Below are 17,533 nucleotides of genomic sequence, written 5' to 3'. Positions count from 1 at the left end.
TAAGCTGAGTTAGATGCTGTACATAGCACATGAGAAGCTCTCAATTATTAGTAGACTAAAGGCCTGGTGCACGGATTCATGCACCTGTGGGTCCCTCAGCCTAACCTACACCCTTTCGCAATTCGGGACCTCCTTTGGAGATCTAGCAGTGTGTGAAGTGGCAGGCAGCCAGGGAGGAGCCCAAGCCAGGGCTGAGAGCTGCGCCACTGCTGCTCATTACGACCCCACTGTGCCTGCCGCCACCTTTGCTCTGTCACACTGCTGCGGAGGCAGGAGACACTTCTGCTGCTGCAGCTGTGCTGGCCAGCTGTGAGCCTGGCTTCTGGCTGAGCAGCGCTCCCGCTGTGGGAGTGCACTGACCACCAGGGGCAGCTCCTGTGTTGAGCATATGCCCCCTGGTGGTCAGTGCACATTATAGTGATGGGTCCTAATGGTTGCTTAGGCTTTTATATAGAGAGATATTAATAGCCTCTTTAACCATTTTTCCTATTTCTAATCTTGCTACTTTTCTAATTAATTCTCCACACAAGCCAGTAATACAATCTTTATAAAATGCACAAATGTTTTTCTCCTCTGTGCTTAAAATCTTTTCCTAGAGTTTCATCAACTAAGAATGAACCGAAAGGCCCTTAAGACATATAAGGCTTCTTGTGACCAGGGTCCTGCCTACTTGCCTAGCATCATCATCACTTGATAGTGTGTTGATTTATATAAAAACTAGAGGCCCAGTGCACGAAATTTGTGCATGGGGGAAGTGGGTCCCTCAGCCCAGCCTGCACCCTCTCCAATTTGGGACCCCTCAAGGGATGTCCAACTGCCCGTTTAGGCCCGATCCCACTGGTCCCAGTGGGATCGGGCCTAAATGGGCAGTCGGACATCCCTCTCACAATCCAGGACTGCTGGCTCCCAACTGCTCGCCTGCTTGCCTGCCTGATTGCCCCTAACCACTTCTGCCTTGCCAGCCTGACCACCCCCTAACCACTCCTCTGCCAGCCTGATCGACACCTAACTGCCTTCCCCTGCCGACCTGGTCACGCCTAACTGCCCTCCTCTGCCGGCCTGGTTGTCCCCCACTGTCCTCCCCTGCAGGCCTGGTCACCCTCATCTGCCTTCCCCTACTGGCCCAGTAACCCCTAACTGCCCTACCTTGCCAGCCTGGTCACCCCTGCTGGCCTTCTTGTGGTGGCCATCTTGTGTCCACATGGGGGCAGACATCTTTGAACACATGAGGGCAGCCATCTTGTGTGTTGGAGTGATGATCAATTTGCATATTAGGCTTTTATTATATAAGACACAATGCCATTAAAATTTTTTAATGAGACAGAAGAGTATAAAAATAAAAAAAACTTTCTCTCTGCAGGTTCCCTTTTCTAGCTGAACTACTCAAAATAATTTGATGTGTATATTTCCAGATCTGTATAAATGTTGTTATATAGATATGTGAGTAATGTTCAGATAAATAGTTGTGTTTTACTGGACTAACATTCGCTTTATATTTATATTTATCAGTATATCATGGCTATGATGCCACCTGAGCAGATCCAGGTCTGTGTCTTGCTTTTTAATAGCTGCATTGTATTCCATTGTATTGTGTCTATTTGCTTTCCATCTAAAATTATTTTTATATATGCCATTGCAATAGAAATAGTATTCAATTTTTCTCTCCAAGTGAATAGCCATATGTCCTAATGCCATTTATCTTTACTCTTCTGACTTACAATGCCACCTTCATTTTATATTAAATTCCAATATATGGGGGTATGAAACTCTCTGTAGTACTGTTTTCAAACTTTTGGCATGTGGGGATCATTTATGGTCACAGACCACCAATATTCAGACCTATATTTTAAAAACTCTAAGTTTTAAAATTTTATCTTTATTGTTCAAAGTATTATAGATGCTCCCTTTTTTTCCCATTGACCCTCTCTATCCGGCACCTGCCCTTCCCTTCATCACACTATTTCTGTGTCCATGGGCTATGCATATATGCATATAAATTCCCCAGTTAATCTGTCTCCCTAATTCCCACCCCGTCCCTCTGAACTTTGTGAGTCTATTCCATGCTTCTATATCTCTGGATCTATTTTGTTCATCAGTTTGTTCATTAGATGCCACATATGAGTGAGATCATGTGATAATTATCTTTCTCTGACTGGCTTATTTTTCTTACACAATCTAAGTTTTAATTATAGAATAAAAGCTTAAAATTTATGAAGTCTTTAGTAAGTGCGTGGGAAAGTGTTGCCCTTAACCTTTCATAATGATCTACCACGGTGACTAAGAAGCTATATGCTAAAGCAAGACACATTGTGGTTTCAGGCACATTATATAACCTCTTGTGCCCCAGTTTCATTGTCTGTATAATGTACATAACACCTATTTCATAGAGTTTTTATGATGATTTAGTAAGTTGATACTTATTAAGTGCTTAGAACAGGATCTGGCCCAGATTTAAGTGCTTCATAAATGCTTGGTGGATAAAAGGCATCTTTTTATAAAGGATAGCTCAGGCTCCATAACAATTACTTCTCATTCCTTATTCTTCATTTCTGTTTATGGAGAAAATTATATCAACTATAGGTTGTCAAATAGGAAAGTAAGTGTTTGGTGGTTCTTCAGATAGATCTGGATTGACCTGGTTTGATCATTCAGATCAAACATAAACTGTGATTCCTTTTGTTTCATCAAATGCCCAGTCAAGAAGAAAATCACCCTCAAAACTGGGTAGGCTAATTCTGTCTACTTTAGAGAGAGCTGCAAATGCATCCCTAACTTTCTCTTTGGTTGTATTTGTTTCAGGAAAAGTTTCTTCATGTTCCTTTCCAAAGTAATTGAATTATTTTATGCTACCAATAACATGATTGAATTTTTATTTTTTACATTGAGTAAAAAAATCATCAAGTTGAAGAGTTAAATTCTCTATGCTCAAGCTGTTTCTTTCACAGTTTGTTTATAAGACTTCCTTATATCTCTCTTTTTACGTTTAAAATTGTGACTTTTCAGCCCTGGAGATATACATTGAGACCACTTGAAATTCTAAAGATGTTTCTGAAATAAACCATTTATGAAGGCCACTGAATTCATGGCGATGGTTTTTGGTGTTATAAGAAATTTTGTTTTTAACATCTATAATAATAAAAGCATAACATGCTAATTAGATTAGACGTCTTTCCGGACCACCTTCCAGATGAAGCCAGGGCTGTGAGGGAAGCCCGGGTCCTGGGTGCCTACTGGCATCTGGAAGGAGCCTGGGTCTTCAGTGCCAGAGGGAAGCCAGAGTCCCAGGTGCCAGAGGGAATCCAGTGCCGGCAGCCAGGGGAAGGAAGGCCTACTCTTGCACGAATTTTGTGCATCGGGCCTCTAGTCTGCATATAAAATCCATCTGAGCATCTGTCCCTTTGACAGCCATCACATGAAGGTTTGGAAACCAGAGGCCCAGCCTTGCCCAGTCTTTTGCATATCATACTAAAATATATGCCTCAGTGGCTGTGATCCCATTGCATGCCCAGTTTTACATTTATTTCAATATTTAATGAAACTCAGGAAAATATTGTTGACTGCCAACTCTTGCCTATGAATAAAACTGAATGACTATGGGCATTCAGATAGAGGCTTCCCCTGAGCATGTTGACACTCTTCTGTAACACACAAATCTAACTAATGCTCTGCTAGTGATGATGGCCACTGAAACTTCTGGGGTCTCTGTAATGGCTCAAAAATAATCATTTCAAGTATAGTCTCTCCGTTTTTATAATGGGGTGTTCAATGATAAACAGAGTAAAATGTCCAGATTTCCCATATCTATCAATCAAGTGTCAAAGAGCTGTTCATACTGTACATTTGTGACTTTGTCCACCCATGGACCAAAGGTCTGCTGGCACACACATGTGATACTGAGTGCCCCTATGCATTGTATTTCATAAAGGAATTTTGACAATAGCCTTTCTGTTTTTCTCTTGGCATGGTGCTTTGCTTTTATTTCTTTTCTTATGCTCTGACTCATCCTATCTAATAAAAGAGTAATATGCAAATTGACCATCACTCCAACACACAAGATGGCTGCCCCCATGTGGTCAAAGATGACTGCCCCCATGTGGACACAAGATGGCCATGGGCTATGCATATATGCATATAAATTCCCCAATTAATCTGTCTCCCTAACTCCCACCCCATCCCTCTGAACTTTGTGTGTCTATTCCGCATTAAACTGGTTGTGCGACCTTTAGAAAGTCTCTTGACCTCTCTGGGCTAGAGTTCCTTTATCTTAAAAGTTTTATTCAGCTCTACAAACCTTATGGTTTTTTATGACTAAATTTATTAAGCTTATTTTTGTGTTAAGTATGTGATTTCAGTTTCCTTTCATCATAAGTACTGGGGAGGGTAGTTGGGAGGGACCAGGCCTGCAAGGGTGGGCAGTTGGGGGTGACCAGGCATGCAGGGGAAGGCAGTTGGGGATGACCAGGCCTACAGGAGAGGACAGTTGTGGGGGACCCAGGCCTGCAGGGGAGGGCAGTCAGGGGCGACCAGGCCTGCAGGGGAGGGCAGTTGGGGGGAACCTGGCCTGCTGGGAAGGGCAGTTGGGGGCAATGAGGCCAGCAGGGGAGGGCAGTTAGGGATGACCAGGCCTGTAGAGGAGGGCAGTTGGGGGTGACCAGGCTGGCAAGGGAGGGCAGTTAGGGGTTACCGGGCTAGCAGGGGAGAGCAATTGGGGGTGACCAGGCCTGCAGGAGAGGACAGTTGGGGTCGACCAGGCCTGCAGGGGAGGGAAGTTGTGGGGAACCAGGCCTGCAGAGGAGGGCAGTTGGGAGTAACCAGGCCTGCAGGGGAGGGAAGTTAGGGGCGACCAGGCTGGCAAGGGAGGGCAGTTAGGCATTACTGGGCCAGCAGGGGAAGGCAGATGGGGGCGACCAGGCCTGCAGAGGAGGACAGTTGGTGGCAATCAGGCCGGCGGGGGAGGGCAGTTAGGGGCAAATAGGCTGGCAGGGGAGCAGTTAGGCATCAATCAGGCTGGCAGAGGAGTGGTTAGGGGTGGTCAGGCTAGCAGGCAGAAGCTGTTAGGGGCAATCAGGCTGGCAGGCAGGCAGGCAAGCAGTTGGGAGCCAGCTGTCTTGGATTGTGAGAGGGATGTCCAACTGTCCGTTTAGGCCCGATCCCAGTCGGGCCTAAATGGGCAGTCGGACATCCCTCGAGGAGTTCCAGATTGGACAGGGTGCAGTCTGGGCTGAGGGACATCCCCCACCCCATGCAAGAATTTTGTGCACTGGGCCTCTAGATTTTAAATAATAGTATATAATTTGTACCTGCTTTTGCTCCTAGGTATGGAATTTTGGTGACCAATTTATCCATTTCATACTAGAAAGTATTATTTTGCAACTATTTTTGGGGGAGAGGGGAAACAAGGCAAAATAGAACACCTTAACTTCTGTACCTGAGAGCACATGGTGCTTCCTTGGCAATGTCCTTTGGCCTTCCATGCCCTAGAGACACGTTTTGTTTTGCCTGTTTTACAACCATGTCTGCCTGCTTGTGTGGAACAAAGGGTGGTCAGGCTTTAGGAAGACTTGGGTCCTTAGATATAGTCTGCTGCTAAACTGGTTGTGCGACCTTTAGAAAGTCTCTTGACCTCTCTGGGCTAGAGTTCCTTTATCTTAAAAGTTTTATTCAGGTCTACAAACCTTATGGTTTTTTTATGACTAAATTTATTAAGCTTATTTTTGTGTTAAGTATGTGATTTCAGTTTCCTTTCATCATAAAATATAATTTTTTAAGTACAACTCTCAATTATCTTTATAAAATATAAGCTGTAAGAAAGGAAAAAACACACGTTAAATTGCCTATGAATAAACCATTCAACACAAAAGAGATGAATGAAGGCCGTGATATTTCTCACTAAATGTTGCCTTTCAGATTGTTAAAAATGAATGTTTTCTTTTTTATTTGAAACCCCAAAAGAATGCTGTGTCCTAGCCATATAGTGTTCCTTGCAACATTATTTAAGTGTCCCAAATGCTCAATTGAAAAAACATTTGGAAAGGCTGACAAGGCTAATGTTGATCATTCTAACTCCCGGCTATGAATTGTTGCCAGTGTTTTGAATTTATCATTCATATGTAATGAGAAGGTATAATCTGCTAATATAATACTGGCACCAATTTTGCATCGGTTTTGTCAGAATATGAAAATGTTCTCTCAATTTCTACAGCTTCTTAAATTTTCCTTCAACATTATTAATATACTCCCCTTGAGGTTTCTCCTTCCCTTTTGCTTTCTTATCAGTGTTGTGTGTACGTATACATATTTTGTGGTGCTCTTGAAGTTAACTGAGAAATTCAAAGCAGTGACAGGAGGTAGTCACACAAAACTTGTTAAGTACAATCTGCTGGAAAACATAGTAGATGTGAGAAGAAGGCTGGGAGAGTTAAACACACACATGACATTTATTTTTGTATAAATAAAATGTTCCCGAGAAATCATTCATTCTTGCCATTTCATTTTTGGGTTTTGTCATCTTTTAAGTTTTTTTCTTGGAAGCTTCTAAAATAATCTGTGAATGTAAGAAAGTTTTTAACGACATTTTACAAGCCAGTTCATAAATATTTTAAAACTATTTCATCTCCCTATGAAAATGCATACACCCAAGTATAGAAGAAGGGTGAATAAACTTGGTACCCACCCTCAGTGGAGTACAATGCAGCTGTAAAAAAAAGAATGTGGACAACAGTTGTGGCCTGACATAGAGTGGTTTCGGGACATTTGGAAGAAAACAGCTTGTATAGTATGCTATCTTTTATAGGACAGAAGAGAAAATGAAGAAAAAATAGCTGCTTATTTTTACTAGCAGAAACCCAGGAAATCAGCAAGACTGGTTATGCCCAAGAGGTGAAATGGAGTGGATAGGATATGGGAGGGAGAGACACTTTTTGAGTGCCTTTTTCTATAGTTTTAAGTTTTAGAAGCATGTTAATATTCTGCATATTAAAATGTAAAAATAATTCATTATGAACTGAAAGCAAATGGAAACAGATGAACTCCATTTTATTTCAAATGAATATCATAACTGCATTGAAGAAAGAAAGAAAAAGAATAGACCTCATTTGTTATTTGTAAAAGAGCAGAGAGGGAAAATTGCAAACAAATCCTGAACTCTTTTTGTAGGTTTATGTATTGTAGTAGTGTGGGTAAAACAATTCTGAAACTATAATAGATATACTATAGGATTTAGCATAGGAGTAAGTGTGTTGACCTTGTTAGAGGGGAAATACAAATATGGATAGAAAAAGGCAGAACAAGCCCTTTGGGGATGGATTGGAATTAGATGAATCTGTTTTTCTAAAAATGCATATGTGTACATAGATTTACATATATGTGTGCATGTTTATGTGTGTTTTATCTGCATGTGATTATATAGTGAAGGAACTGGACAACACTGTAGTTGTGTGATCAAAATTAACATCACCAATGAGGAGACACATGATTATCATGTGGCTGCAGATGTGATATCCTGAGAAGGACACAAACATCATCACCCATGTAGTATACTGGCAAAAGAATGTATACCTGGATCTAATCAGAAGGAAACATGAGACAAATTCAAAATGAGAAACTTTCTATTTTAATAAAATGAAGGAGGGGAAAGACTATGTTCTTTAAAAATGTCAATGTTATAAAAGATAAAGAAATGCTATGGAGAATGTTCCAGATTAAGGAAGACTAAATAGACATGCCAAATAAATTTAATATCTGACCCTACACTGAATCTTATTCTGGATGGAGAAATATGATATAAAGTTCATTGTTGGATAGATCAGAAAAAGTTGAATATGAATAGAAGATTAGTTAAAAGTGTTATGTAAATATTATATTTACAGAGGCTGATAAATTAGCTATTTTTATGTAAGAGAATGTTTTTATTCGTAGGGAGAATACTAGTATACTGTTCTTAGGGGAAAATATTTAGTATTTAGGGGTAAAGGGCCCTCAAATGATTCAGAAAAAATCATATGTGTATGTATATGCATATCTATTTCTGTATACACACAGACACGAGAGCAAGGGAGCAAATGGAAATGGTAAAGCAAATGAGGTGGAATGCTAATAAACCTTGGCAAAGGCTATATGTATTCTCTCTACTGTTTCGTTCTTGCAACTCTAAGTTGGATATTTCCAAATGCAAAGAGTTTTTCAAAAGAATAAATTTTACTTTAAAAATAGGCATTCATGTGTTAAGCAATAATAAATAGTAATGCCATTAGTGGTTAGAAAGCAGCTCTTTGAACTAGATTTTAATAATAATTTTCCATTAGTATACTTATAAGTTTATTTGCAATTAAGAATAAATTGACTAGTATTGTTAAATCTGCTTGAAACTGCTCAAAACAAATAGTAATTCAGCAAGGCTGTGGGAAATAAGACCAGTAATAATAATGAATGGGAACAAGTTACAAAATCTATTATGAATTAGATTTCATTTATAATAGCGATAAGCATTAAAAGGTACACAGAAATAAGCATGACACAGCATTTTTTTAGTCTATGTGAAAATTTAAACCAACATTTTGGCCAGAAAAATGATAGGTTTAGTGGAGGGGAGCAAGTTGCTGAATTATAAAACTCAGTATGATGAAGATTGCTTTCTAGATAGAAAGACTCATTATAAACAGATAAGCCAGTGAACAGAATAAAAAGGCCAAAAAGAGACCCAAAAATATGTATCACATAAATAATTTTGCAGATCAGTGGACTATTCAAAATATTTTTGTTCAATACTTTGTTTTCCATATGAAAATATAGACCCCTACCTCACACCATAGAAAAAGTCAATTCCAGTTGCATTGTAGATGTAAATATAAAGAACAAAATTTTAAAAGAGCACTAGGAGGATATCTGTGTCAGTTCAGGGTTGCTGGGTATTTCATAGGCTAAATGTATAAACGGTATAGGAAATAATTGATATATTTTACTACATTAAAATTTTAAAAAATTCTCCACAACAAAGTCATCATAAACAAAGTGAAGAGCCAAGTCACAAACTAGGAATAGGTTATATTATAATCAACAAAGGATTATTTCCAGAGCACAGGAAGAGCTCATTCAAATCATTAATGAAAAATGAGCAAAAGGAATAAATGGGGAATTCACAGGGCATAAGCTTTTGTAGATGAACTATTTCAAAGCACATAACTATGATAAACCTGTCCTTCAGGGTCAAGTATGTAAGAGCATCTTTCTATCTTTAGCTCTAGTACTGTGCTTCCAGATAGTACAGTAAGTTCTTGATTGTATGTATAGCCACACCAAGTGTTTTAATATCAAATTGTGAATGTATTTCAGTGGCTAATGTTATATCATGAAATCTCACAGGACCAATCCTTTCCAGAATACGAAAATGGTTTTCAGGTTGGAATGAGATTAGAAGGCATTGACCCCCGACATCCATCTGTATTTTGTGTGCTTTCTGTAGCTGAGGTAAGAGATGGTGTTATCGTCTTGAGCTAAATGCACAGTGAAGTGACAGAAGAGAATTTTCTAGAGAATAATGAATTGGGTACTTTCTGTTCTAAACAAGTTCCAGTACATTATGGTTTTATTTTAGTCAATGATGGGTGAAATATGTTTCTTAATGATTTTTCCCTCTGAAGATTAGTTTTTTAGTAAGTTCTTCATCCTTAGCAGGTACTCTTGATTTAATTGGTAAATAGTTTTCACCTGAGGTTGATAATAATCAGTGAATCCCACAATGTTGCTTTCGTCTATTAAAGGAGACAAAATTATTAAAGTTTTAGCTAAACTAATGAGAAATGCATATGAAAAATATTCATGCATATGAATTATGTATTTCCCATAAGTATATGCATTTTGTGAAAATTATATAAAGAGCCATTGATGAAAGTAAATGGCTTATAAAATGTCATATTTACTAAACATTTTATATTACTAAGTTGATAAAAGAGTTGTGTATTTTAATAGCATCAAACATAGAAAACACTGTTCACTTATTTTACTAATTAATTTTAACTATTAAACTTATACAGCATGTCTAGAGAATGTATTTCTCAGACTGTTTTACTATTTCCTTTATTGAGTATGCCGGATTTATATGTTAGAGTTTAAATAAGGCCACATCCATTTGGCTTTTGCTTTGTACTGTAGCTTACTCTGTCTTGGGATATGACTCCAAGCCAGACAGTAGGAGATGGGGTTTCTGAAAGGAATATTTGACAGGTATTGAGTTAATAAATAAACTCATTGATGAATAGACATGTAAATTGACCTCATATTCCTAGATTGAGAATTTTTTTGCAGAAAAATATTCTAGGTACTTGAAAGACTGTATTTTGTCAGCATTTTGTCTTATTTAGATGTTGTCTATAAATTTGTTCTATAATACAAACACATTTAGATGGAAGGATTGGTTCACATATGTTGATAGCAATGAAAGGATATATGAATATTTTGTTAATGTTTTGTATACTTCAAATACATGACACAATGAATGATTGCAAACATTCCATTTTGCAGGTGTGTGGTTACCGTCTAAGGCTTCATTTTGATGGTTATTTAAGCTTCTATGACTTTTGGACCAATGCTGGTTCCCCTGACATTCATCCAATAGGGTGGTGTGGAAAGACCAAACATGAATTGCATATCCCTAAGGGTAAGCAAGGATGGAAAGAGAGTGAGTGGTTATTTCAGATTCGTTTTAACAACATTTCATGAAAGAATGATGAGAGCCTGGTGTGATTTGGTTTCCAAAATGAATGTTTGGTCATCAAAAAGGTGTAATTCTGTAAGGATATAATTCTTAGAAATAAAGGTCTTTTTTTAAAAAAAGCATCAATAACTGCTTGAGTCAGAGATTCTGATAAAGCAACTAGGTAACAGAATTAAAATATTATGATAGCATTTTATTTTACATAAATTTTATTAAACCTTATGAGAAATGAAGAAACTAATGCTTAAATTGTGATTAAAATGAAATATCTAAAAAATGAAATCTCAGTCAATGATATTGTGCAGTGAGAAACTTGACTCACTGACATTGTTTCCAACAGAAATCACAGGAAACGGGGAAATATGAAAGAGAAAATATTTCACTGATCCAAAAATATTTATTGAACCTGTTTTCTTTGGGCCAACAACCTGATTTTGTTGTTGTTTTATACCAAAAGACGAAGACTGGCAAATGTGACTGAAGCCATTTTTATTTGCTATGTGCTAGTGAGGTGAAGATTTGACCAGTTGAGATGCCAATGGGCTCATTTTGTTGCATGCAAATTTCTGTATAAGGTCTCCTTCTTTAATATGAGATGACTTTATGACCCTGGAAACTTCTGGAGTTAGTATATAGTCATTTTATTCTTAGTAACCAACTCAGGGTCCCCTCTGGGATCTGTCCCTGAGACTAATGGCAGAATCCTTTAAGATTGCTGGATTTTGCGGAAGCTGGTATCAGGCCGCAGACTCATTCATTTGGTAGGTATTGATGGAGGCCTTACTCTGTGCAGGCACTGGGGATATAGCACTGCATAAGATACACAGTCTTTGCCTTCATGGGGTTTTCATTCTAGAGGGGAAGAATCATATAAACAAAGACAAAGATTCAGTGTCAGGCAGTGAAGGGGTGGGAGGTCAGAGAGCATCACAGGGATACTCTGACTTAGTGTGATGAGGAAACGCCTGAGAAGGTGGTGTCTGACAGATATATGGGTGAAAGGAGAGGGAAAGCAATGTGGCTGCCTGGATAAGGGCACTTGTTGGAGACAGAAGCAACAGTAAATGTCCTGGGGCCAGTGTGCTTGAGGAATGACAAGGAGATGAATGTGGCTAGAACAGAGCAGCAAAGGAGAGAAACCAGGAGAAATGGAGATGCAGCCTGGCCTTGAAGGCTGTGCAATGAGTTTGACTTTTATTCTAAGTATAATACTGATCTAGAACCCATTTTCTTGGTCCAGCATCCTGTCAACCACTTTAGGGCACATGGATGGGAGGAGGATGCATTTTTTTTTAGGGGAAACCTACAAAGCTATGGATCAGAAAGCTGGATGGTCTTTGGATTGTGAAGGTATTTCTGTAATTTACACCAAGTGTATGGCACCTGGATTATTGCACCACCAGGACATCTGGTGGCCTCGATGACCTGGCTTCTTCTGGAGTGATGACGAACTCAGGAACTTTTGTCTCCTTCCTTTGCCCATTTTGGAAAGTCCTAATGGGATATGAGACATCAACCAAGCAACCAGGGTACCAATTCCATATCTTAATGAATTTTAAAAAATTTTATATGGGAAATCACACTCAACAGTTTTGAAGTTTATACATGAAAAGACATTGATAGATCTCTTACCCCCCAGAGGGGTGAGGGCATGGCCATGGAGAGGTAAATGGGGGGAAAAGGAGACATATGCAATACTTTAAACAATAAATAATTTAAATTTAAAAAGAAAGTTGTAGAAATGACAAACAAAAATCAACAATATTGAAAGAACCTAGAAATTTTAATTTAAATATTTTGTGTTCTGCTAAAGGACATTTAATTTCCGGAAGAAAACTGAATAAGAATTATATATTTAGTATGCACATGGTTACATTTGTGGGTATCTTGAATAATCCATACTTTATTTAGGTTATAGAAAAGATAAATTTGTTTGGATGAATTATTTGAAGGTCTGCAAATTCCAAAATGCTCCCAAGAAATTATTCAGAAACAGAAGTTCTGTAAGTATTTTCTCCCTCAGTATAAATTAGATTTTTCTTTGAGCTTAAATTTTTAAATATCCACTATACTGTTTTACTTTAATTTTTAAAGAATTCTTAGCTTCCTGTTGACCTTTTTCACTTAATATGTCAGTTTCTTATATGCATATATTTTTATCCCCTTTAAAAATATAATTAAATACTTTGATTAGATGGGGAGAGTTGAAAACTTTATATTTAAAGCCTTCTAAAATTTAAAATGCCTTTTAGAAATGTCTTTGTTTTTTTCTGTGCTTTTTGTGAGTTAGTCATTTAAAGTTAGTTTTGGTGTTTTGAGACCAGTAAATGCCCCAGATAGACATTGAATGTACCCATCCTAGTTGGATTTATGTGTAATGACAATGAGGGTGACATTTTATACAGATTCAAGGAGTGTATGAGGATTTGAGTAGAGTATACTCATACCATCTGTGTCCCTAGCAACCTACCAAGTCTTAAGGAGAGAATGAGGATAAGTAGCAGCCCTACCTTCTCTGAGCCTATAGGCCCAGCAATGAGGCCACACATCAGGGAAAGGGGTGGGAAGCCTAGAGTCTTGCCACCTGTGGGCCGTGTCCCTGTGTAGGCACCTACCCAGCTTTTCCAAGCTTCAGTGTCCTGATCTTGAGATCAGTGTTATGCAGTTTCTCTATATGGTTCATAGAATGTATCAAGGAAAGAAATGTGAAATTGCTTTGGAAAATGTAATGTAAAAAAAAAAAAAGAATGATTTCTTAAAAAAAAAATGTAATGTGCTTAAGGAAAACAAAACTCAGGGGTCAGTATATATAGTAAAGAAGTAGGAAAACCCTCTTCTGGTTCCCAGATATAGTAGGTATACTTTCTAATTCCCAGGGTTGGCTAATTATAGTTTTATGAAAGTGGGGTCTGTCATTTTAATATTTTGTAAATCAGTCTTTAGTATTTTTTAATACTAAAAATATGTGCTGATAATAAAGAGCATTTGGATATTTCAACTATAATTTTATTTGTGGGTTACTACATGTGTTCCTTAAATATTGAAAAAGCCACTAATTTCAGATCTGATCAAAGTAAATAATTTTGGTGCTAAAGAGTGGTATTTGGAAACTATTCAAAAGCCTCTGGGAGCTGAGGAAATTTTTTGATACTACTATATTCAGTAAACATCATATTTTAAAATTCATACAAATTACTGTAAGAATTGAAGAAGAAAGAAAATGACCCTGATAAGGGAAATAAGCCTACCCAGACAAAGAAAGGAACAGCACAATGTAAAAGCTAATCTTTTGATCTTTGTTCTGAATGTAAACTTCCTAACAGTTTGTTGGGCTATTTTTACTGGCATTTGCTGGCTTTGTTCAGGAGAGTAAGTGTTGAGACCCTGTAGACTTTTCTGATGCTAAACATCATAGAAGTTTTGACCATGCTTTGTCCTGTTCGGTGTCCTGTTTCTTTTTGTGCCTCTTCTTTCTGGTGCTGTGTTAGAATGGGCCAATGCCTAAAGAATTTCAGGTGGGAATGAAGCTGGAGGCTGTCGACAGGAAGAACCCTTCACTGGTGTGTGTGGCAACCATAGCAGATATTGTTGAAGATCGCTTGCTAGTGCATTTTGACAATTGGGATGATAGTTACGACTATTGGTGAGACACCATTGTGTGTTTTATTTTTGTGTGTTTGTGTTTTGTGTTAAGAATTTCTTTTCATTCCATTATTGTCGCTGTTCTTACTGTTATTGAAGTTATGAACAACAGGAATTCACTACCACACAAATTGTTGAATTTGAGCCTGAGAAACATTTCCTTCATTCTATGAGAAGTTGTCTAATGAGGCCCCATCCAAAATAATATGACCAGTTCAGGGCACTTCGCTGTATTTTGTCTAGTTTGTAAGGGAAGCATTTTCGTGAAGAGGAAGGTAAGAACTTACAGTATTTGTTTCCTGAAAAATGTTGAACTCGGCCTGTCATATTTTTCAAAGGGAAGATTCAGGGAGGATGGAATGAATTATTTGAAAGCCTGTGGGAGCAGAGAAAATGCTACAGTGCCACTAAACTAACACTGCATGAGTTAGAAGGGTATTCCAGGGAAAAACCTGAGGTATGGAAGAGGGCATGGCAAAATACTTTTAGTAGCATTTCTTCATAGTATGTCCTGAGTAACCAGCAAGTCCCTGCCTCAGGCTGTCATTCCCTGATTCCTTCCTTGAACTAAGAATCAGAGTAAAGATCAATTGTTGTCTATGTCTTAGGGGATGTAGTCTGAATTCTTTGAAAAGGAGACAAAAGAAATATGTAGTCATGTGGAGTCTGATTGGGCTGTCCATAAATTTGGACTGGCCTATTACTATTTTTCCTTGGTGCTAGCAAGAAGTAGTAGAAGAAGTTCATTAAAATGTTGACTCTTTGGGGATGATACTGGCAGTTCATGTCTTAGTCAAATACTTTTTATTTTATACTTTTAAATTTTAAGAAGGTTATGTAAAAGAGAAGTTTGGTCACTCAGCTTACAAAATATAGTACTAAAATTACTTCTAATTCTCTTTAGCTATAAACTAATGTTTTAGCTATGAAGTAATATTTTCCATGATATCTCTCAATATCCAGAATGTTCATTACTCTTGGATTATTTGTCTGGCTTTGAATAATATGGGATCTAAATATAATCCTATTTTTGCAGGTGTGATGTAAATAGTCCTTATGTCCAGCCTGTTGGTTGGTGTCAGGAGAATGGAAGAACTCTGATAGCACCCCAAGGTGAGTGGACATGCTGGGTGTTCTGTTAAGTCATTCTGTGTGAGTGGCAATGGTCATTAATGTTTTCATTTATATAAACTACATTTAAATAAAAAGTGTATGATGAAAATACTGTGCAAGGTTCTGTTAACCACCAAGTAACCCAAAAGTCTAAAATCTGCACATTCTTCCACATAATGAAAATAGACTGTTTTATAAAGGCGAATTAGACATTTAAAAAAGTTGATAAATTTTTTTAATCCAACGAAATGAGTGCTATTGTTATAGATCGACATTTAAAACAAGCTGTTTCTAGCTACATAATTTATCTCATAACTTATGTTAATTCATTAATTGAACCTTAGATTATTAAATATACATAGCTTTGGAGTTGAATATAAGAAATCTAGAAATCTAAGAAGTGATAATTAACAATGACTTTCCAGACCCCTTTACCAAGCCAACTTAATAACAGCTAAATACTGAAGTAAGGACTCTCTAGTTATTATATTTTTTCTCATTACAGGAATATTAAGAAACATTCTTTAGAGATTTGCTGTTTCAAGTCCACCATTTTTAATTAAATTTATAGGGGTGATATTTATTAATAACATTATATAGGTTTCAAATGTTTAATTAATTCTAAGGCACATCATCTGTATATTGCATCGTGTTTACCACCCAAAGTCAAGTCTCCTTCCATTACTATATATTTGGCTCATTTACCTTTTACTACCCACACTTTCCTCTGGGAACCACCACACTGCTGTCTGTGTCCATGCTTTTCCATTTGTCATTTTGTCCTGCTCATTCACCTGTTGCTTTCAGTTTTATATTCGACATCTTAGTGAAATCATATGACTTCTGACCTTCTCTGTCTGACCTACTTCGCTCAGGATGGTATTTCAAAGATGCATCTGTGTGTTTAATTTTAAAATGAAGTATATATAGTGGTTGTGTAATCTTAACATTTTTAAAACAAGTGTTCTAGGAGAAACCTAATTTCTTTCAATAAAAAATATAGAGTAAGGAATGTGTCAGAACGGAGCAGACGCTTACCTTTTAATTTGAATGATTCTGGATCTTGCTGTTTTTAAATCTACTCCCCCCTCTTAAATATAGGAAAATACTAGGATTTCTCAACAATTGTTTTAATTCAGTGAAGAGTTCAAGAATTAAAGACAATCAACAAGCCAAACAAAAACCACACCCTATTAAAATATTAAATTAGTCTTTAAAGGTTTTATAAAATAATATATAGTATCTTCTCAAACTCTGATTTTGAGGCACAGATAACTTTAGAGTTGCTTGTCCTATTTTTCTGTAAAACTGGCTAAGGCTAACTTTAGACATTGTTCTTTAAGATGAAGTGAACTGTTGGTCAGATCTCAGAATGTGTGGTTAGAGTTGCCATGCCTGGCATGCCTGCAGATGCAGCACACACCCTTCCATTTTCCTCCAAAGAAATCACTTCCATGCTGCTTGCCACTTGCTCACACTAGACTTCACCATTGATTCAGTGTTTAAGTCCATAACCCATCTCTTGGTGCTGTGTGAGTCTAGGGACAGTCTGTGCAGCACGTTAAGGATTAAAGGTTCAGATCCTTCCATTGTTAACATGCACTAAGGACTGAGGGGAACACACCTGCCATACCCCAGGTGAGGGCCAGGCTTAAGGCCCTGATTGGATGTGAATAAGGAGACTATTTCCTCCCTAAAGGCAATAAAATAACAGCAGAACTCAATCCAGGCTTGTAGTTTTTACTGTAGAATTAATTGTTTATTTAAATATTGTCACCATCTAAAATTTGAGTGATGATTTAAACCACAGACTAATTTAGTAATGAGCATTTTTCACTCAAGGAGCAAATTATCTTCTCTAAGAGTTCTTAAAATTCTTAGGAGATTTTATCTGACATACAATGTTTAAATTAGAATCTCACAGTTAAGCTACCTCTAAACCTTACAATCTTTTTAGTATTCTTGTTACTAACTAGAGTGTTTTTATACATTTGAGTACAATTTTTTGTGTAGACTTGTCTTCATTTCTCTTGGGCATAAACCTAGGAGTGGAATTGCTGGGTCATG

General features: G+C 37.5%; 1 protein-coding gene across 4 annotated transcripts in view; it reads left to right on the top strand.

Moving 5' to 3' along the window:
* L3MBTL4 (L3MBTL histone methyl-lysine binding protein 4) overlaps positions 1–17,533 on the top strand; it is a 323,126-nt gene that overhangs the window by 99,658 nt on the left and 205,935 nt on the right. For all 4 annotated transcript variants that reach the window (XM_054724420.1, XM_054724421.1, XM_054724422.1 and 1 more), the window contains exons 6-10: positions 9,361–9,465; positions 10,519–10,654; positions 12,623–12,714; positions 14,200–14,354; positions 15,390–15,466. In XM_054724420.1, coding sequence (XP_054580395.1) covers positions 9,361–9,465; positions 10,519–10,654; positions 12,623–12,714; positions 14,200–14,354; positions 15,390–15,466 — 565 coding nt within the window. The remainder of the gene's footprint in view (positions 1–9,360; positions 9,466–10,518; positions 10,655–12,622; positions 12,715–14,199; positions 14,355–15,389; positions 15,467–17,533) is intronic.

The sequence above is a fragment of the Eptesicus fuscus genome, chromosome 12 (genome assembly GCF_027574615.1).
Source record: "Eptesicus fuscus isolate TK198812 chromosome 12, DD_ASM_mEF_20220401, whole genome shotgun sequence".
Classification (NCBI taxonomy): Eukaryota; Metazoa; Chordata; class Mammalia; order Chiroptera; family Vespertilionidae; genus Eptesicus; species Eptesicus fuscus.
Note: the sequence above shows the minus strand (reverse complement) of the source record. Positions and strands in the feature narration are given on the sequence as shown.